Genomic DNA, 22,670 nt, shown 5'->3' on the forward strand with positions numbered 1-22,670 from the left:
AAGAATCGGGCGATTTAAGAAGAGCAGCAGAAATGCTGGTAGAAGACGATAGCTTTGGAGTAGCTTTGGAGTAACTCGGTAAGTGTATTCTTTTATTAATCTCTAATATATCTTTGCATTTTTGCATTTAAATTTTCGCAATTTGAGTCTAAAAAATGTAAATTTTTATTTTTACGCTTGATAAAATAAATAAAATATATGTGATATTTATGCACTCTAGTAGCGATTTGCTGTAAGACTACTGTAAATCTTGCAGCAGATCTTGATAAATTCTGCCAGCGGGATGATATGATCTTTCTCATCTTGCTCAAGTTCTCTGAAAGAATCTGTAAGTCAGATTCTTGCAAGAAACTTGCATGTATCTGCTGCAAGAATTTAGCATTCTTTTTACAGATTGCAGTTAGAGGAAGAATGTGCTTCGATTTAGGCTGTAGTCCACTTGACGCTACAGATGCTTCAAAATATTTTATTGATTAATTGAAACAAAGGATTTTATGAATTGATCAATTAAAGAATGTTTCGAAGCATCTATAGCATCAAGTGGACCATAGCCAAAGTTCGATTTCTACAGCAAGTATTTGGAAACAGATTATTTGCATGTACATTGCACAAATCTTGCTGACAGACTGTCAGCGAATCATATTGAGAATAATCTCTTGCACATCTGACTCAGTTTCGCTACATTTAACTGCACACAGATTCTACTCAGCAGAAAATGCTACTAGGATGTAAAAAGAATTGAGATTATGATTATATGGAATTGTGATATGAAATATTTTTATTAAATATGTTTACTTTTGGTATTGTAACAATTTCTTTGATTCTAAAGTTAAGAAATGTTTAAAATATTATTTAATGTGTCCAAAAACTAAAAGAATCCAATAAATCTATAGTATATAAAAATATATTATTAATCTCACACTATTGTCAATTTAAATGAATAAATAGAATAAATAATATTCTATTTTTTTTCTAAAATAATATTTTATTTTTACTCTGTATTTATATTTATGAAAAAATATGTTTATTATATTTTTAGAATTTGGAAAGAGACTGCAGTAGCAGATGCAACATCAACAATTGGTAAGTGACTTAAGACCATTGCATGTAAAAAAATTTTAATTGTAACTGTATGGCTGTAGTTGTAAAGATTGAAGGGATATTGTTAAATGCGGGTACAAAATTTAATGCAATCCGTTTTAAAAAAATAATGTATATGATATTTTGTTTCTCTTCTTTCAGTGATAAATTTTTTCTTGAAGTTTAAAGATAATTAAATTATGTACAGCTTTGTTCATACTGGTTGAACATAGATGTTAACTATAATCTTTTGACTTGATGAAAGATTTATAAATATGTTTAAGTTGTTTTATAATCTAGCCATCTTTAAGCTACAAAATTTGTCATTGAAAGAGATGATGCAAAAACATCAGAATATCATACACCATGCTGTTATTTTAAAATAGATAGCATTAGATCCACATTCAATAATATCCCTTTAAACTTTATTACTACAGCCTTATTATTTATGACTAAAACCTTTTTACGTGCAATTGCCTTTAGAATAAATAATATTCTATTTCTACTCTGAAATAATATTTTATTTCTACTCTATATTTATATTTATGATATATATATTTGTTATATTTTTAGAATTTGCGGAAAGGGAATGCAGCAACAGTGGCAATAACAACAATTGGTGAGTGAATTAGTTTGGTAATCTTTTTACGTATAATTAGTTAGAAATGTGCGAAGAAATTTTTGAAATTTAATGAATTAACACAATTTTATGATCCTATTAAAAAAAAATCAAATTTACTATTTGTTACTAACATTTCAATTTTATTATTTTTTTTTAAATTAAAGGTATTACTTGGGTTTTATTTTTTAAAAGTAAGGTATCACTTGGGTTTCATTTTTTTTTAAATAGCTCTATACATTTAGATTTTTATATATTATAACCAGACTTACTTTAACTTTCATATTGAAACTATCATTTTATAAGATTAAAATCATATTACAATATCAAATGTCAAAATTATACAAGCTCCTTTTTATTAGCATTGATTAAATAATCATATACATGATGTAATCACAATTAAAAAAACAGTAAAAATATATATAAGGAATTAATTTTTTACATTGCATAATATTAATTAGGTAGTTAAAATAATTAATATAAATATAAAATAATAAAATATTTTTTCTTATGTGAGAATGTATTTTTTCTTTTATAGTTTTTCTTTCATATAAATAAACTTTTAACTTACAATTAGAAAAAAATTAATAAGTGAAGGTTTTAAAAATAACTAATTAAAATTAAAAGTAAAGTAATTAAAAATTGAATAAGTTATTATCTTTTTAATTTTAATTTTTTAACTTAGAAATTTAGTATGTACAAAGAGATTTACGTTTTATATTATTTATGTGCATTTTAATTTACTTTATTGCATAATATTAACTAGATATTTAAAATAACAAACAATGTATATTAAATAACAAAGAAATATCGTTTCTTATGTGAGAATGTATTTTTTTCTTTTATAATTTTTCTTTTATATAAATAAATTTTTACTTAGAGAAAAATTAATAAATGAAGATTTTAAAAATAACTAGTTTAAATGAAAAATAAAATCATTCAAAATTACATAATTTATTGACTGTTAACTTTATTATTTACCTTTTTAACTTAGCATTCTGGTACAAAGAGATTTACATTTTATAATATTTATATGTATCTTATTGCTTTTATCGCAAAGCATTAACTAGACGGTAATACATTGCAATGTTAGTTTCGACTATGTTTTTATTTTTCTTTTCGCGCCATGTTGCAAGCACTACGCACGGCTCCGAGGGTGGGGGGATGACCGCGCGACGCACGGTGGTGGACTCGGCACATACTTCACTCAGTTCGCTCGGGACCTTCGCAACGTTCGTATGGGAGCGCCGCTCGGCGCAGTTTTTTCTTCTTTCCCTCGTTTCTTTTTCGCACGCGGCCAGTTCCTCGGTCAAGGATCTTGAATTGACCTTTCTCTGTTAAAAGTGCGACGCCTGTTCTTATGGACGGATGTGCTAGAAAAAAAGGCAAGACATCTTCCCGCATCTTCGCATGTGGGGCATCTTCGAATTCGCGACCAACACGGTGCGTCGCGTGCCACGGTAGTGATGGTGGTGGATAGTTAGTGATTTCTCGTTTACATGCGGAAAACGGAGTGAACGCGCGCCGGTAAAAAGAGATTCCTCTCGTCTCGCTCGTCGCCGAGAGCAACAAGTGAGCGCCGGGAAGTAATCTCGCGCCGCCGCATCGAGACGAACTTTCGCGAAACGCGCCGGTTACCCATGATACACCCTCGTGGCCAAATTCACGCGGTTCGAGCTGGCCGGTTCCGCGGCCAGTGTTCGCGTTGCTCGCTGCGAAACGACGACGTCACGGGAGAAAATCGCGCGGAAAGTTCGCGAGCGTGCGACATCGAGAATCAATCGTGATTTGTGTCAATCGGACCTCGCGTTGCTGGTGCGTGTCGGTGCCGAACGAAGGGATTCGCGTGCACCGGCGGCGAAAACGGAGCAGTGCCGGCGCGTGGCGTCGCTCTGAAGTTATCAGTGGAGACGAAATGAGCGCGGCGGCGAACGATCCGTTGCGCGAAGCAGAAAGCGAAAGCGCGAGTCGTCGACGCCATGCCGGCATGATCGAAACGTCTAAAAATTCGCGATAATCGGCATTGGTGAATCAACGGAACCCTGCGACGACGACGACGACGACGAGGTCGCGATAAATTATCGATCCTCGCACGCGATCTATCGCAAGTCGATCAATATGGCGTGTGACGATGTGACGCGAATTCGATGACCAACGCTTGAATCGCTGAGTGATTCAGAATTTTGCTCTTTATCTCTTTCTCCGTCTGATAATTCGCGGGTTATGTGAGTGCGTCTGTTAATGGTTGCCTTTGTTTGGTGGTATCAAGGAAGCCTCGCGGGAATCCTCGTGGACCATGGCTGCTGCCGCGAAAAAGGGACACGTGGGCAACGTGACGTTAGGATGCATCCTCGTTGTCGCCTTCTCGTTGATCCTAAATGACCTGACCGCCGTCGAAGCAACGCAGAGATTTAGGCATAGCCCGAAGCAAGGTAAGTGCCTGCTACCTGCTGCCCATTGTTGCCTTACTGCAACTCGATCCAAGACGATCTGGTTCGGTGCCTTTGAACTACAATATTCGGCATTGCACAATTCTATTCAGTAAGAACTGAAAGACTTGAAATAAATTTGATTAAATTTTGATTAAATTGAGATTGTCTTCAATAAATTTCGAGTTTTATGCAGTACAAAACTTTTTAACAGTCGACTTCTCTTAATTAAAATTGTGAAACTCTAATTTTTTTTCTTGAAAGAATTTTTATTTTGGAGAACATTGAAAAAATGTAACAATTTTTTTTACAATCAACATTTTTTAATTAAAATTGTGAAATCCTAATTTTTTCCCTAAAAATAATTTTAATTTTGGAGAACATTGAATAAATTGTAGCAAATTTTTTAACAGTCAACTTTTCTTAATTAAAATTGTGAAATCTTAATTTTTTCTCGAAGAAATTTAAATTTTGGAGACTATTGAAAAATTATAACAATTTTATAATTATTTCTGACATTTCAATATTAATTTATTTTATTGCGTTATGGATAAAGATGTTTTTTTTATAGAAATGATTTAAGAGCACTGATCCAAGACAGTCTTCGATGCGAAAAGAAATAATAAAATTCGAATTTAAATTTGTTTAAAAATAAGAAATTACTTATACGATAATGAAATATTGATGTAATAACCAAATTTTTAACACTTTGTACACAAGTTATTTTTTGATACCTTTTCTACACACATTGGGGGGTCATGACTAGAGATAAAAATGATTGAAAAAAAATTGGGAAAAACCCACTTTGAGTAAAAATTTAGTAATAGTTGTTTTTACTCTGGCCTTTAAAAATTTACTCGGAATTTTAGACATTTAACGTTATTGTTGTTTTAGAATTTTTATGTTCATTTAAAAGATTTCTATATAAAGATAAGTGTAAGCAATCAAAATGCATAATAACTAAATGACGGTGTCCATGGATACCTAAATCATTGTCGGTAGAAAGCAGGAAATGCATTCAAAGCTCATGTTATTTAAACAAACACATCTCTTTCACGTTTATTTAACCTTATGAGCCCCAACGGGATATATCCCATCAAGTTTTTTTGTAAAATTGTTGCTCTATACAATAAGAACCCACTTACAGGTCGTAAATAAGTAGAAATTGTCCAAAATAGTTATCAAAGGAAAAAGAAAAAAATTTGAGTCCCAAAGAGTTAAGCATTAGGAACCCAAATATTAAATAATATTGAAATAACATATGTATCTCAGATGGTTTAGTAATAAATATCAAGAAAATAAATTCTATATCTCTTTCTTTAGTATTTTGGTACAAATATATTTTTTTTACGTAAAAAATTAGTTATTTTACTGCGAATTCTAAAATATCTATTTTTTCATCTCTAGTTGCGACATTTCTGGGTTAATTTTTATTACTTTTACAAACATAAAAAAAATTCTTTAATGACTGTAACATATATTTTAACACCTTTAGAAAATATTTATATGATTGTTTATTTTAAAAAATGTATAACAAAATTAGAATTGTATATAACAAAATTAGAATTAACTACAGTGTTTAAAAAAATTGTTGAATCGTGCGTACAAAGTGTTAAACGTTTTAAAATAATATCTACGTTTTCTTGTTGAAGTTATTTTACACAATGTTTATACTAATCGTAATATTTCATTTATGATAAAATTTATCATCTTATTAACGTAACATATCGCTTGATAAAAGACACTCCATATGCAAATTGGTACAAAAGTTACTTTATTTTTCTTCAAGAACAGAAAGATTCTTTGTCTGGCACAATTTATGTTTTACTTTATTCAACTATTTTAAACTTTTATGACATACTTCGCGCGACGCAACCTTTATTTCCTTTTGTGTACCTGTATGCCTTTTAAATGCAAATTACGATATCATTGCCGGTACGGTCACCGACGTTATGGGCGCTTGGATTTGCATAAGACGTAAATATTACGCACACGTGCGGAATATAGCCATTTATTCGTAACGTATCGAACATTATTCAAGTCCGTGTTAACAAAATATCTCAGGTTTAATGTGATTGAATTTTACTGGGTGCAAACTGCGTGTTTTTAAGAAAACTAGCCATGTTTTATACACTGTTACGTCGATACGTATTCATATACATATTTATGCATATATTTATTTACATCGAATCATAAGACGATAAATCGTACTCGAAATCGTACAATAAAATTATCGATAGCATATGTAAAAATTCTGATTAAATGTTATTCGTAAATTATTCCAAACTTTCAGTTTCAATCGCGGTGAGTGTCCCCGATGCAATTCACGATGATCCAATAATAGAAGCTTACATGTTCCTCGTCAATAGACACAAGTAATCATTTTTAACTTTGATAACGTGCACCGTTAGCGCTCACCCAAACATCTAGCCATTAAACGTCTAATCGCCGTCGGCATCTTACAAAATATTTTCTAGCGTCTCCGTTCGGCGCAGAAGTTAATTAACCGATATCACATTAAGTCTTGCACCGAATTGCATTCCCGAGACTACTCACGCGAGCGCGATGCGACGCGACGCCCACGCGATGCTGCGCGTATACCGACAATATTTTCCCGAGATTAAATCCCTCGCGCGGCGCGTGGCGCTTTTCTCTCGCGACAAAGCGTAATCTCGCCTCTCAAAAATTTCGTCCGGTTTTCGACGTGACAGAAGCGACGTCATCGTCGTCGTTGTCGTCGCTGTCCCGGACGCGGTGCGTGTGCGGTCGCTTTCGAGATGTTGTCGAAAATTCCGGCCGAATCCCACGCGACCTCGCGAAACGCGCGTCTGCTCCGAGAATATTAAGCGTCAGGACATTCCGCAGCCTCTCCCTCCCCTGCTCTTTGAGGGAGGGGGGGAGGGGCTCTTTGCTTTATATTTAGCGACAACGACGACGATCGCCTCGAATCTCCATCGTACGTAGGGCGCACCGCGAGAGTGCGAGCGCAACCCTTTTGCCTCGTTACTCCAGGGCGATCAAAGGCGCTCCTCTCCCGAAGGGGCATCGATTCTCTCGTATCGCTGATATCGCGTGGAACGTGCGCACTCGAACGATGAGTAACAAAAATGCCGAGAGACGGGAGAAACGCGTGGAGAGAGAAAACGCGAAGAGGGTAAAGCGTTTCCAGCCGGTGTAATTTAATGTAATTTATGAGCGGCTGTGTGCACTTTTCCGCGGAGAGTTTATTTGTAGGCCCGATATAAATAAATCAGCACGCGTGTATACCGATTAATTAGCATCTGCTTGCAAGCATTAATTGAATTTTAAGATTTTGGAAGATGCGATCTCTAAAAAGTGCAATATTTTATCAATCTTGAGATTTCTGAAATAATAACACTAATAAACGCGTATAATATTCTCAATTTTTTTAAAGTGGTTTCTAAAATCAATAAAGAAGATATGCTCGACTACTCTTCGAAAATGATTCAAATAAATAATTATTCGAACAAATAAAATTGTGTTATTATAACGATCAGCATTTTTCTTGCATCACTCCGAGTAAAATTATTTTTGTACATTAATTTTGTGTCATCTTTCAAGTTAAATGAAAAAAAATTGGACTAAGAGCATCATTTACATATAGCTTTTTTAAAATTTTATTGCCAGCGTATCGTTAACATGAAGATGCAAAAGAAGTAACCGAAATTCGACGCGACAACATATCACGCCGCTCTAAATTGTGTTTCGATGACGTCCTCTTGAAACTCTTCGAGCGTCCAATGGCTCGTTTACGAGGTAATTAACAGCCGGTTAACGGCCACAGTTCAGCCACCGAGAATAATTAACTTTGGCGGATGCTTTCGTCTTTTGTGTCGTTTACGTTTTCGCTTCTCGCTCTTTGTCTCTCTCTCTCTCTCTTTCTTTCTCTCTCTCTCTCTCCCCCTCTCTCTCACTTTTCTACACACGCTCTTACGCTTCCTTTTGTTCCTCTTCCGATTTTCAGCCTCAGATCAGCTTCTCTTTCTCTGCGCGAAGAATACATTTTTGATGACGCTTACGCGATGACTGTGCGGGTCTCTCTCATCGATAAATAAAAATAACGCGTGATAATTAACGTTTGCCGTCGGCTGCTTCTTCGACGCGAGATCGATCGATCGATCGCACACGTAGCCGAGCAAAGTCGCGCCGCCGCCTCGCCGATCGGATCTTCATGATATCGAGATCAAGCGGTGCGCTCGCACCAGCCCCGCTTGTATATCGCTTCCTGTTTCTGCAATATCCAGCCAATCGGCTCGGACACCGAGTGGCAAAAGCGAAATTCCACTCCGGAATATTGCGAAATGTATTCCGCTGTCCTACGCGTGTAGCATACAATACTTAGCATATCGTGTTTGCCATCGCGTTGGACCTTTCTTTATATTCGCGTTTAGTCGATTGGTTAAGCACGTTTATGTTCGTCGAAAAAAATTTTCTTATGTTCAAGTAAATGTATTTATTTTAACATCACTTTTTTTATTTAATTAAACATTAGCTAGGATAAAACAATTTAGTTTTAAACTTGGAAAATATTTTTTTTAAGGAGGAAATGATGTTAAATAAATATTTACTTGACTAAAAGACTTTTTTTTCAATGTGGATTTTTGTTTTATTAATAAACGAATTAAAGTTTATATAAAAAATATTTTTTAATAAAAGTCAAGTACTTGATACATGATTAGTATACAAATTAAAAGTGCAATTTAAAAGCGTACTCTAATTTTTTCACATTTTATAAAATGTTTTATATAATGTCTAGAGAAAACTTAGAATATATAATTAAAATTCTCTCCGTATTTATATCTCTTTAATTATCTAATATTTAATATCTTTAAATATTTCTTTTTTTTCATAAACAATGTTTTAGAAATAATAATTATTAAATTGTACGATTTGTATATAAACTTATTCTTCAATCCTTTATCAACGCGGTTACATACAGTTTTTTTTTATCTGCACGTACAAATAATGACAATGGATAATATCTGTCAAAAATGTTATTTTATCATAGAAATTAATACTCACTACATCATATATGTTGCCTTATGGGCCGCATTTCCTGTTTCAACCTGTGGGTAGTGATTAAAACACCTAAAGCGATATTGTACACGCAATTGTTACGAAATGCATTTCAATACCTTGATGCTGTTCATGTGCTTGGATTATTTGGAAAATTTTATAATTTTATAATTGCTAACTATATTTTATTTTTTGACACAAGTTTAAACGTTTATATTCTATAAACTTTCGTACGCATATTTTATATTATTTTTAAATTCCGTTACTTTTTTATTCGTGTAATACTTTAATAAGTAAAACTTTTTATATCTATTCTTAATGAAAAAATGATGGATATCTAATGTATCCCATATTCACTCCGTAATTATCGGGTACTTTATTCTACCCATCAGATTAATTCTTTCATTATATATTGTGCCTTCAAAATTATTATCTGATATAAACGATGCTCGATCGTATTTAACATTTGACGCCATCGATATTGATGACTCAGATAATGCAATTTCTTCTCGCGCGATTTTCGGGTAACGTCAAGACACGCGAGAGGAACGATAATGAAGCAACTGGCTGAATCGAATAAAGATAAAGGGATAAAGACGCCGTTGCGGTACCCTCGAGTTGTCGAGGCGTGGAAGGCGGTACCCGGACTCTATCTAAACGCCGAGGATCCGCCCGAGGGGGGATCATTAATTTAATTAGTTTCGGAGAAAGAGCGGATTTAATCGTTCGCTCCGATGGATCGACGTGAATGCTCGTTGTTCGGACTCGGAGAAGCGGGCGTTTCTGCTTTAACATCCGTTGCGTTTGATCAGCAGTTACTTTAAAGAGCATTTAACGGAGAAATTTAAAGGGAAACCGATGGAATCGATTTATCAGTATCAAAAATTTTTCTCGATTGTTTCGACATGGCAGCTTTCTGATTAAGTAATAATTTATAATTCACAAATAACTAAGGAAGTGTCGAATACATCGAGGCTGGATCTTTGCTTAATATTATTTTATATGTCGATCGTAAATACAGTGTTCAGTTCTTATAAACTGCGCGCCGAACACGGTTGATTTTGAAATGTAATTACTGAAGACGTAATATCACAAATTAAATTGATCGTTAATTTAATAATGATGCTACCAGCATTTTAAAACGTCACGGAAGGATAAAAGAGTTTTAGTCCTTGGCTAGCATAATGTTCTTAATAATACACGCGACGTTTTATGCTTTGACCAAATTTCCAAACAGCTTTCGTTTCTTCTGACCGCACTTAGCCTCGATCTTGAGGATTGGCTTGCAACAACGTGTGTCAATCACTTTGAAATACGTCAGTAGCGACATAAACGATTCGCGGTCGATGTTACGTAGCGCACCTGGCGCTTTTCGGAGTCGACGCGACGCCCGCCCGAAATCTCTGCGCCGTTCTCGAAATAATCCCATTCTCGTTCCGCGCGCGCTTCTCTTTTTGTTTCTGTTTAAATGCCAGGCCGGCCTGGGCATGTAAAGCAACACTGCCGGCGTATACGTGCCCGGAGTACCGAGAGTTCTAAGACCACGTGGACAAGCGGCCGGGCCCTTAAGGGAATGCAAACCCGACCGTGACAAGGGCAATCCACTTGAATTGCGAACCGGGACTACTAAGATCCATCGCTATTAATTGCTCGAGCCACATTTCTCAGTGAAACAAAATTGCTTCATTCGAGAAATCTTGGTGATCGAATGCATCATCTTTTTTAAAAATACTTTTAAAAATCTGAATCAAGTACATCTACATTTTTGTCTTATAGAGCAAATAAGTTCAAGAATATGTATAAGAAATGATTATTTAAGATAAAAAGGAAATCAGTGTTTTGAATTTTAGTATAAATGAAAATTTGTTAATTATTTAATTAAATGATGATCGTCCAAATTAATTTCCATTTAAATAATTTTTTATAAATATCACGACCCACATTTTTCTTGGATCAATCACATAGATTTTACCGTGGATATTTTTGCCTTTGCGTTACACATGTTTCTTCGAGAGACATACCAATTATTGATGACGAGTCGTTGACATGCACCACTGTTCTTAATTGGCTTGGACGAAATTAGTTCAAACGTATCCGCCGGCAATCCTTTTTCGGTTGGATCGCTCGTTACTCGATCGAACGGCGATCAATTCCGCTTCGAGATGACGAAGTTATCGCTCGTTATTGCGTCTTCCTGCACGTATTAGTTACTTTTCGCTGCAAAATTGAGTAATAAAATCGCAAATTACCGCGAGTTAATAAGAGAATTCCCATATTAACGAGTTACATCGCGCGAGAATCGATTCTCAGAACGAGATAAACCGTGCCAAATAGAATTTACTAGAAGCCTTAATATGATGATTCTACGAAACGCTATAAAAAGAAAGAGTTGATATTATAGTTATTTTATACATTGAGTTTGATAATAACAATTAAGCTCAGATATGCTTTGATGAAATAATTTTAATTAAATATTCGATTAATATATAATCAAATATTTAGTAATATTTAGTAGCCGTTTGGTTACTAAATGAATATTATATAATTACTAAATATTTGATTATATTAACTAAACATTCAATTGAAATTATTTTGCTTAATGCCGAAGCTTAATTATTATTATCAAACTTTTTTTTAGTACACAATGGCGCAATATACGTAATCTGAATCATAATTAATTATCCAATCGGCTAAACGGAAATTATAGCAGTCTTAGTTTTTGAATTTATAACGTGTCCGAGAAATAAAATAATATCAATGATGCAAATTGAAGTAATACGGCGAACTTACGGTACAAAGTTTGGCATGCGTTTGTCATAATTAATACATATAGTACGTGATCATTCATTAGATTGAAATGCCAGATTAATAAATAAACCGCCTCGGTCGTAGATTTTGCTGCACTGACGAAATCGTAGATCGAATACGAAATCGCGATCATTACTGATACAACGTGAACGTGCCCACGCAGGTGGTAAAATGAATGGACGTTTGCGATGATATAGTACGACTTCGTGGGCTGTAATGTACAGCGTGTATCTGGGGAAGCCGCGAAAGATCCTGTGAAAGACTCTCTCTTTCATGAAAGGTTTCCTTCTATCTCGAACTTTGCAATTCAACGAATCGATCGTCGATGGTAATAGTTCATTTAAAAAATGTCTAGGCTCATCACGGACGAATCAAATTAAAAAGTTGCTTTTATTATTACGTAATATTATAACGTATTAATTGAAATTTCGCGATATTAATAATGTTATTACCAATAACATTGAACAGTTGAGAATGTATTTTGTGATAATATTTGCGACACGTAATATAAATAATATTAATTTAATTTAATAATAATAGTAGTATTTTTGTCTTTATTTTCGGAATATTTAAATGTAGGATGAAGAGAAAATTACAGCCGTTAAATAATCCATAGCAGGTCTTTACACCAAATAATATCGGCGTTTCCACCTACGTCAATCGCGCGTGTATATCCCGGGTTGTATTTCTATCGAGCTTTTACGACGCACATTATGTCGCTTAATCAAAATCGCGATGCCTGCACGCGATCGTGAATGAACTTGATTAATGAAAAACATTAAAAGCGCCAAACGATGGAGAGAGCGCTCGATTTACAAACTGAACGATTTGTTCGCCTCCGAGTTGAACGATTAAATAACACAATATGTTACAAGACAAAATGCTGTTATAGTATCAACGTCACATAAACGTTCATGGCATCGACATGAACGAACGCATAGATTCTCTTTCGGTGCAAGGTGTTTACGATGTGTTATTTTCTTTTTCTTTCGTAATAAAAACATTCCTCGAAAACGAATGGAGAAGAAATAATTTATCGTCACACATTTATGACTAGTTTTTACAGACACGATAATGTAAATTATATGTTTAAAGAAACAATTGTTTGCTTGTCTTTTATATAATGTGTCGAGATACGCCGCGGTTTCTTTCTCTTTGCCAAGTCAATTCTTCATGATTGAAGATCGCGGTTTCCACCTGATGCACACTCTCATGCAAATATGATAATTGTCTTGGCAAAGATACTGTCAGTGGTTTGCCATTGCCTGAGGTGATGATCAATTAAAAATCCGACGTGCTGACTGTGAATTTGTACCTGAATACATTGGCACAGAAAATAGATACGCAATTTTTACTATGATTACTCCTTACATCGCGGTTTTAAATGCATTAATTTTCCTGACAATATTTTACATATTTAAGATATTAAATTGATAAACTTTTATTCCAAAATCAACTTTATTTTTTCTCTTATTTTGAAATTTTTAAAATTTTCATAATTTTTTAATATTTCTATGTATGCATTGAAAAAAAGGTTGTTAAATTAATTGAACTTTTCAACTTGATTAAATTTTATCAGTTCAAATATTTGCGCACTGAAATACATAAAATACTCGAACTTCAATTTGAGCATTTATATACAATATTTAACTTAAACATATAAATACTTAGATACATAAATAATTGAATTGAGGAAATTTAATTTAATCGAGTTAACAATTTTTTTCTCAGTGTGTACATACGATATTTTCAACATATGCTTGCGTGCTATATTTACATCGCAGGTATAAAATAAAAGCAGTGTGAATTTAACCAGGAAATGCACTTACACAAGAAATCCGCAAAGGTATAAACATAAGAGCCTTTTACCGATATAATAGAACACATAAAATGCATATATCGAGTCCAGCTAATAGAATTGCAGTCCTCATATTCTCGCACAGATGATATATTGCCACTTCCTGGCGAGTTCGTGCATCGTGTAATCCTTCTTTATGGTTGCGAGCGTGACATCTTATTTTTTTCCCATCCGCAACACGCACGGTCGCCTAATGGATTTCATCTCGTCTTCACTTTGAAAGCGAATCGATCTGGAAGCTCAAGGATAATTTCGAGGATCCGTTCTCGGTTCCGCTGACGTTCGATACGATCATCGCGATACCTCCCACCGTTTTATGATGAGCGTGATCTTTTCTTATGGGAAGAACCGTGGCATCTTCATTTTCATCGTTCCTTCCACCCGGATCTTCAATCAGAACTTTTATACTCCACTCGAGATAACTTTGGCACAATTTCCAACTTGAGATTATTTTTCGTAATAAAAGTTTTACATCACTATACTTATGCAGCAAATTTACGCAATGTATTAAATATGATTTTTGTTTTCACAAATAGTAAGTTAATTCTTTAACTTAATTAAAATATACAAGTTGAATTAATTTTCTAATTTTTAATTGCGATCGGTTTCTTGACTTCGGAATTCCTAAAAGAAGAATAGATTATAAATAAAAGAATTAAAAGATAACAAAACATTTTTTAATAAAAAAAATACTATTGAAAAAGAGAAACATTGAATAAAAAACATGTAATGATCTTGTATCAATTTATAACCCTCGATTACGTATTTATCATGTTTTAGTGAAATTTTATAAATGTGAGAACTCGAAAAATTTATAATTGGAAACTCTTTAAAACCGGAATAGTAATAGAGCCATGATTCATGACGGTGGGACTTGACAGCTTCGTCCGGCGACTGTCTCCGATTGCAATGTCGCATTAAGCCAGCGAAATCCGGGTTCGTAAGGAGAGACTATTTATACCGATTCACGACGAGCACAGCGCCGTATACTTATTTATTTCTTACACCATCTTTTCTCGCTGCCTGTAGTATCTTTTTCAAGAATATTTCCAAGCAAAGAAAATAGTTCTTTTCAACACGCAATATTCTCGAAAAGTTTTTTGATATGAATACTAATTATTAACATAGATGATTGCCTGAAATTAACTTGTATTTCGCAATTATCTCATCATTATGCCTCGAAGTCTCGAAATAAAATATTTAACATTTGACTCTATCTTACAATTCAAAATTATATTATTAGAATTTGATTAATTTATTTTAATATACAATATAAATAATACAGAAAAAAACATTATATGGCAAAAATACGTAACGAATTTAGTTACAAATATAACAATTGGATATATAATACTATTTACTTGGATAATTTCGAGAAACCTTCGCGCAACAGTCGTAGAAAAATCTGCTCCAGTTATGATTAGTTCACGCGTGTGTTTTATTCACTCCGAACCGGAAGTGGAAGGTGTATTCTTGCAATAAAAAGGGGCGCGTAAAACTCGGGTGTTCCGTTTCTTAAATAGTTTTGTCGTGCGACAGGAAATCTTTCCAGATGCTGCAGATGAATCGAGATCCTCTTCGTATCCGGGGCACGGTGATGTGTCCAAATCGTTTTAAAATTGACGATTTCGAGACTGTTCGATCGGCGTATTTGATCGAAAGCAAAAGTGGAATTCTGGATCTGTGATACATCGCACGTTAGCTTTAAGCCGCGAGATCTCAAAGACAGACGCTCCATGCAATTTCGCCGTTAATACACGAACGATAATAGCGATCGCATGGTAGCAATGATGAGGTGAGATAGTTACCTACACGTATCCCTTGCAAAACGGCAACCGGCCTTTGACGGAATACAAATCGTCCCGAGGACACGCGGCGATCGCGTCGACGAAGCGTCGATAGCGATCGACAAGCTGCAGGTAATTGCGCAAGTAATCGTTCAAGAATTGCCGTAAGAGGATACCCGCGCGTGATTGACGCGAATCGCTCGGAATATAAATTCAACATTAACGATAATAGTCACGACTTGCGGTAAGAATGTTAATTCTCAAAAAAAGGACAAAGATTAGTCTCTTGCGTGTGATAAATAAATAGGATATCGATTCTGTTGATAATATTCTGTGCATTGAAGTTTTCTACGGTTGCATTTTACAATGAATCTGAAGTTGACTTTTTCTTTGAGAAAATTATTATAAACATAGTATTTTTTAACGCAATTTTTGATAATTGACGTTTACTATCGAATTTGTTTCCGGCGAAAATTATCTTTGATTACATTGTTCGATCAATATCAACTTTCTTTTTTGAACATTTTCGAAATTCATCAAGGATAAATTTGCGGTATCGAAACAATCACGAGATTGATGCATTGAGAATAAATATCCGAGCTCTTTGCCAAAGTTCACGTGCAAGGACGCGTAAAATCGATAACCCACGATACCAAATTGGATGTTACGATGGTAATAACCGTCGAATTACATGAAACGACCGGCAATAGCGGTCGGCATTCCTTCTCGGCTTTCGCTACGAAATTTCTTGCATCTGCAACGCGGTCAGACCAGCCGCTCGTGTTAACGGACGCAGTATTTCACACGACTTAAGCGTTCCGTGCGTGTAAATGTTAACTTCCGTGTGCATCAAACGCGTGTAATCGTTTCTCCCGAATCCGACGCGCGATGATCACAAAGCGCGCCCGGCAAAGAACATAATTACATCGCCCTCTACGCAGAAGTGTACGAATCTGCATCGTGTATTTTGCTAATGATCAGTTTTTAAGTCGCACGTTTCGAAATGTTTGTTAATTAAAAAAGCAATATAATTGAACAACTACGATGTAACAAATGTAATTAAAAGAAACAATTTTAAATTTAATATAATAATTTAATACGTTAAAGTTAAAGTACATTCTACAATAATATTTTAACGCATTAAATTGAGTTTTATAAATTATTTTTGCGCTTCTCTTAAACGCGGATTCCCATAATTCTTCTTTCAGTTATGTTTTTTAATCGTCTTTCAATTATATTTGTTTCTTAATTTTATTTTTTATTTTTTCCAATATTGTGTTGTTTGTTAATTATCGCTTTATTAATTTAGCCAAAATAATTTTTGAATTTTAACGGCTACATTAAAAAAATAAATTTTTGTAAGTTTTAAAACAATATTCACATTTTTCAGCTTCCCATGTTTTGTTACGCTTTCTGTATAACCAAAAGTTACTTTGCCATAATATTAGCGGCTAAAAAAATGCGTGACGAAATACCGTCGATCGACGGTCGTAAAGACGAACGTGTTAAAAGCAAAGCGTCTTCTCGCCCGATTCGTTCGCTCACTCGCATGATCCTCGAACGAGGAGTCAACGGTGGTAGAATAAAAATGTCCATTCGGTGTGTGTTTCGATCTCTCGTTTCGGTCGTTCAACCTGCTCCTCTCCGTTTCACCTCCTCGCGCGCACGACCGCCCACTCGTCCGAAAATTGCACCTTTCAGATCGGGACGCCTACTCGCTCGCGTTCGCCTTTATCGCTCTGTTTTTTCCGCTGCCTCGAGGCGCCACCAAGAACCGGAAACACGCCGCCGAAAGATAACTATAATAAGAGAGCTGCTTGCACAATACGCTGGAGAACATTACGGTGAAATATTATAGGCAACTTAACATTTTGTCATGTTTGGATATGGAAATCTTATTAAAAAACATGTTGGTTGATAAATCGGAAATATTCAATCTAAATCTGATTTAACTTGTGAAACACAGAGAAAATTTAACTATATTGACACGTTCTCCATTTCTCACATCTAGAGGAATCTCGGAAAGATTTTGCGGATGCATTCTTGCGTACGACGATTAGTTTCAGTATTTTCTTATTAACGCCACCACATGCACTCGTTTCATCCCGCTCCGCTGCTTGCAAGTCGCTTTTTGCCACTTCACCAGAAGCGCCGACGTGCTTACGCGAAAGCCGGCTCTCGTTAGGTCGATAGCAGCTGCTCTAAGGCTAAGGCCAAGGTTGTTTAAGACAGTCTTCGTGGACAGAACCTATCTCCCTCCTTATCTGTTCCTTGCATGACTGTACGGTCAGAAAATTATATTTTTTTTTGGCTCTTGAATCAAAAAAGTGGTCTTTCTATATATAAAAGAAAAAGAGAACTAAAGAATTAAGATTAATTAAGAAATATTTATTTCCGTGAGTCTGTAGAAAAATTAAAATATACAGAAAATATGAGGACCGAGATTTATTACGAGGATTTTTAGAATTAGCTTTAGTTATCAATACAATTTAATATTAGCATTGTACTTATATCTTACTATATTTGTCTACTTCTACTGACAAGTAAATTTTATAAGTAAATTTGAAAAATAATTTCAATATTGTAAGATATATATAATTGTATTATAAGAAAGTAATGGCAAATCATAAAGAGTATTTTGCTCAGTGATATTTGTTCGTCACAATTTTTTAACCTAGTATTAATTATTTTGATTAATTTGCTGACTTTTGATATATTGCATTATAATTTTATCTTTTTAATTATTGCAAAAATAGAATAAGTTATTTATTACCAATCATTATTTTAAGTGTTTTATTTATTGTACTTTTTACAGTTGATTGCATCATGTACACAATTTTTTTACGATTTTTAAAAATTTGAAATTTATAAAAATCATTTTGTGTATGCTGGTTTCTGCGCACACTAACTTTGTCGTCTGATCTGTGCATCAAGGTATCTGCAGAAAATATATTTTCGCTCTATAGAGACTCTCTTTTTCATTGCTAACTTACATCTGTGTTAATTAGTAGTATCAACCGTACCAGTTAATGTAAATACGATGGCAATGATCATAAAGATAAGATCATGCAATGTTGCAACGTGCAATGTTAGATCAGCTCATAAATAAAATATTAGTATTTGCAATAAGAACTGTGAAGGGAGAAATAAATTGAATAAGAAATTTGCAGCTTAGAAGACGACATATTAAATTGTAATTTTTTAAAAATGAAAATGACATATTGCTGGATACATAATTGAATTATCAAAAATAACTATAATTGTGCTAGCACTTTTAAAGAATAATAAAATTATAATTCTAATAGTACTTCTTATAATTCTACAGTTTCTAAACTTTAAAAAATAAACTTTAAAAAAAATAAACTTTAAAAAAAATCCTACAATTTTTTAATATAAAAAAATCGTAAACTAAAATAAACCGAAATTTATCAAATCAAATTTGTTGATGCAGTCTTTTTATTTGGCGCGTATAAGATCGATATACGTCATCCGCGAAATAAATCGTTTATATTTTCATAAAAGTTTCTATTGAAGCCGATGAAATATTGTCTCTTTGATTATCAATTTTGAATGATACAAATTTGTTACTGCATAGCAAAGTGCACCAATATAATTAATTATAGTTGTTATTGTGAAAATTAATGAGAATGCGAACAATGTAATAGATAATGTGAAAAAGATTACGTAAATGTACTTGACGGTATATATGTAGATAGAAATAAGGAGGAAATAACGAAACTCATAAAATGTATTATTAATTAAGTATCTTAATCGGAGAATTACATTAGCTTAAAATGTGGAAATTGTTATCTTAACGGAATTTGAATTTTTTTTAAATTAGCTTTAAATCTTAACATTAGATAATTTTAATGAGAATTTCTCTTTTTCTGTCTTTCTCTCTTTATCATTATATTTATATCTGCAGGAAATATCAAAGTTGATATTTAGAAAGCATATAACTTTATGTTTTTAAATGTACTCTGTTCAATTAAAACTAAACTTTGTTGCACGGATTTTATGATGATAACACTGGTTTCTCCTCATAAAAATAGAGCCGTTTAATTTCCATCACTTCTACATTATAAACTTAATTTTCTAATCAATATTCTATTTATTCAATACATATTTTGTGCTCGATAGATCGTAACATATCTCGCTGATAAACGACGTTTCGAAGTATATTTACCTCATAATAGCTGATTTCGAATAAAATTTATCTGACGCTGTAACTCATAAACCTGTTTGTCTCATGCTAACCACTATATTGAACCTAAATATGATATATCGATCTTATGCCGTAAGTTATTTTTCAAAAATAAATCTTTTAACATGCATGATACAAGTGTATTATTACAAAATATGTTCTTTTTTTGTTCTGTTTTCATAATGAATTTTTACGAGGCAATAAATATCAGAGTGCATTTAAAGACATATATGATATAGATGAATATTGAACCTAGGATGTGATATTTCGACCAGTTTTCAGGAAATTGATAAGGATGACTAATCCCCATAATCATTTAGACTTAACAAACCTGTATTTAGTACATTTTTGTGAGTGACAATGCAGTAAAGAAAAAATACATTTGAAAAATAAAAGCAAGATGCAATTTGATTTAAAATTAATATAAAGAATAGGAATATAATTTGTATTTGATATATAATAGATTAAGTTAAAGCTTATTTTTTATTTGTATTTTATTTTTAATTTACAAAAAGCTACTTGTCATTGTTAATCAAAAATATTATAAATTTTTATAATTTGTATAAAATTTGAATTTTATAATTAACTCATGTAACGTTTGACTTTGCTAATTAATTCATATAACGTTTGATATTTTACAATTATGCAGTTTCACAAATCTTGTTTTGAGAAGAAAAAATGTCAGAAAAGATAAACGTTGAGTAACAAAACTAATGAAAGTTAATTGATATTAATGGGATAGAATGAAGCAAGTGTTGATCCTTTTGGCGTTGAATCATCTAATCGCGACGATACGCGGCGGTTCCATTGTACAAAATCGCAGTAAATTGCACGGTAAGATTTATGTCGTTTAGAAAGTTACCGACGTACTTTTCGCGGTGAATCGGCATTTTCGCCGCCATATAAATCACCCTTGTGAACATCTCGCTTTAGAAAGCGGTGGCAATCACTTGACTTTTCGACAGCGGGTTAAAAAGCTTATTTTTTTTTGTTTTACGCAGACAAACCCGTATTTATGAAACGTTAATACCTAGGTATTAAGCGCTTTGCGTAATTTTCTTTGCGTGTAATAAATTAATAATTTTGCAACGTGACGATTAGATTACCGTAAACTGAAATCTATCAAATTCAGTATTAATTACGAAAACGAATTTCATATTATATGTAATTTTTCATCAACACTTACTTTATGACGATTCAAATAGTTGCAACATTAGCCAATTATTCTCTCGTTCTCTCCACGTGGGTGCAGGGGGTATTAATTTACAGACAGTTATTTATTAATACAGTTAGCTCTGGTGCGGCACGCTGCACCGTGACGAAAGTCGTCGACGCGGAAGCGATATCGGACGGGAAAATGCGCAGTCGACGGCGAGTTTAATTCAACGATTTGCAACGTGTCTTCCCCGCGTGCGCTTTATATACTTTGTTGTAAAGACGTCAGCGAGCTGACAGCGCGCCAGACACTTGAAAGGGACGAGCCAGTCACGCTCGCAGATCAGATCCTTTGTCGGTCGTGCAATTAAGATAAGGACTCGCAGGAGGAGAGAACGTTTCCTGTCACGGGGCGGCGATGTCGCCTCGCACCGAGAGAGCGGCGGGCACTTCGAAAGAAGTCAACGCTTCCACGAAAGGGGTTGATTGGCCGAAGCGCTGTTCAATTTGCATAGCTATCATTCTAAATTGCAGTCTGGGAGGTCCGAATGCGCTTATTGCCAACGTAAAACTCCGAGCAAAATGATTCAGCGCAATAAGATTCAGCGCAATAATATAGGAGTCATTCGAACGCGTTCGCCAAGAGTTCCGGAATCGACGTGAAATCTACTTACAGGGAACATTTTCCGCAAGACGCATAATTTCATGCGAATTATTAAATTAATTACTCTTGTAAAATAACGAGCCTTGGATATTGGAAATTTGTTAATTATTTATAAAATATAAAGAAGTATACCTATATTTATTAGCTGCGTTTTTTAATTTTTAAAGAGTCGCAACGCAATTTTTATCGCGAATGAAATTGTCGTAAAATTCTAACGGATATCGACAATAGCATTAAATTGAGAAGCACTTAATTCAAGTGAATTATCATAAATCGAATTAATCTCACTGTGCGCGCGCGTGATGCATCTTGTTTAGATTTCGTTATCCGGTACGTCGCGGTAGTTATCAATAATCCATTAGCGTGTCGTATCAGAGGAGATTGAATTAAAAGGCTCGTTGATCAGAGTGACGGGATGATTAATAATCGGCACACGAACGAATATCGTGTGGGCGGCGCTGTCACGATTCGATCGGTTGAAAGAGAATGCGATCGTCCGAGTAGAACGTAACATAAGTCGGCCACCGTCGTGGGCAGTAATTCGTTGCTACATACATCTGCGAACATGAGATCGAAGTCCGCTTAATCTAGCGATTCGATAGACTGGATTTAACGCGTATTGTTTGCTCATACCAGTTATTCTCATGATTAAGAAAACGTGGTCGAGGATAAACGCAATAATAATTGTGCGCGGTTATCATTTTTTCAGTTCACTATGCGGAGGTGTAATCGAGTATTAATATTTATTTCTGGTAAAATATTTTTTAATATTTTGCTTGAAAAATTTGTGATTTTTTGACTTGCTATTTATCGAGATAATTCTATTTTTTATGTCATTTTTATAGACTTGCATATATTACAAAATAAATTATTAGGATAACACGTAGAAAAAAATTAGCGTCAACTCAACAATCGCATTCTCATATATAAACAAGAGTATAAGATCTTGAAAAAAAATTTCGAGTATAAAGTCACCTTCTTTTAAGAAGACTTTATACTCTTGCTTGTATGTGAGAATATGGTTGTTGA

The 22,670-nt window shown here is 34.1% G+C and overlaps 1 protein-coding gene across 3 annotated transcripts in view; it reads left to right on the forward strand.

Annotated features, from left to right (window-relative positions):
• Positions 1-1,039: 1,039 nt before the first annotated feature.
• Positions 1,040-22,670, forward strand: part of LOC105193731 (laminin subunit alpha-2) — a 148,880-nt gene continuing 127,249 nt past the window's right edge. For 2 of the 3 annotated variants that reach the window (XM_039451137.1, XM_011158297.3), the window contains exons 1-3: positions 1,040-1,083; positions 1,654-1,699; positions 3,969-4,131. In XM_039451137.1, the coding sequence (XP_039307071.1) occupies positions 3,996-4,131 (136 nt within the window). In that variant the 5' untranslated portion in view covers positions 1,040-1,083; positions 1,654-1,699; positions 3,969-3,995. Of the gene's footprint in view, positions 1,084-1,653; positions 1,700-3,968; positions 4,132-22,670 lie in introns of those variants that run through there. The other variant, XM_039451136.1, reaches the window with a different exon arrangement.

This window comes from Solenopsis invicta, chromosome 6 (assembly GCF_016802725.1).
Source record: "Solenopsis invicta isolate M01_SB chromosome 6, UNIL_Sinv_3.0, whole genome shotgun sequence".
Classification (NCBI taxonomy): domain Eukaryota; kingdom Metazoa; phylum Arthropoda; class Insecta; order Hymenoptera; family Formicidae; genus Solenopsis; species Solenopsis invicta.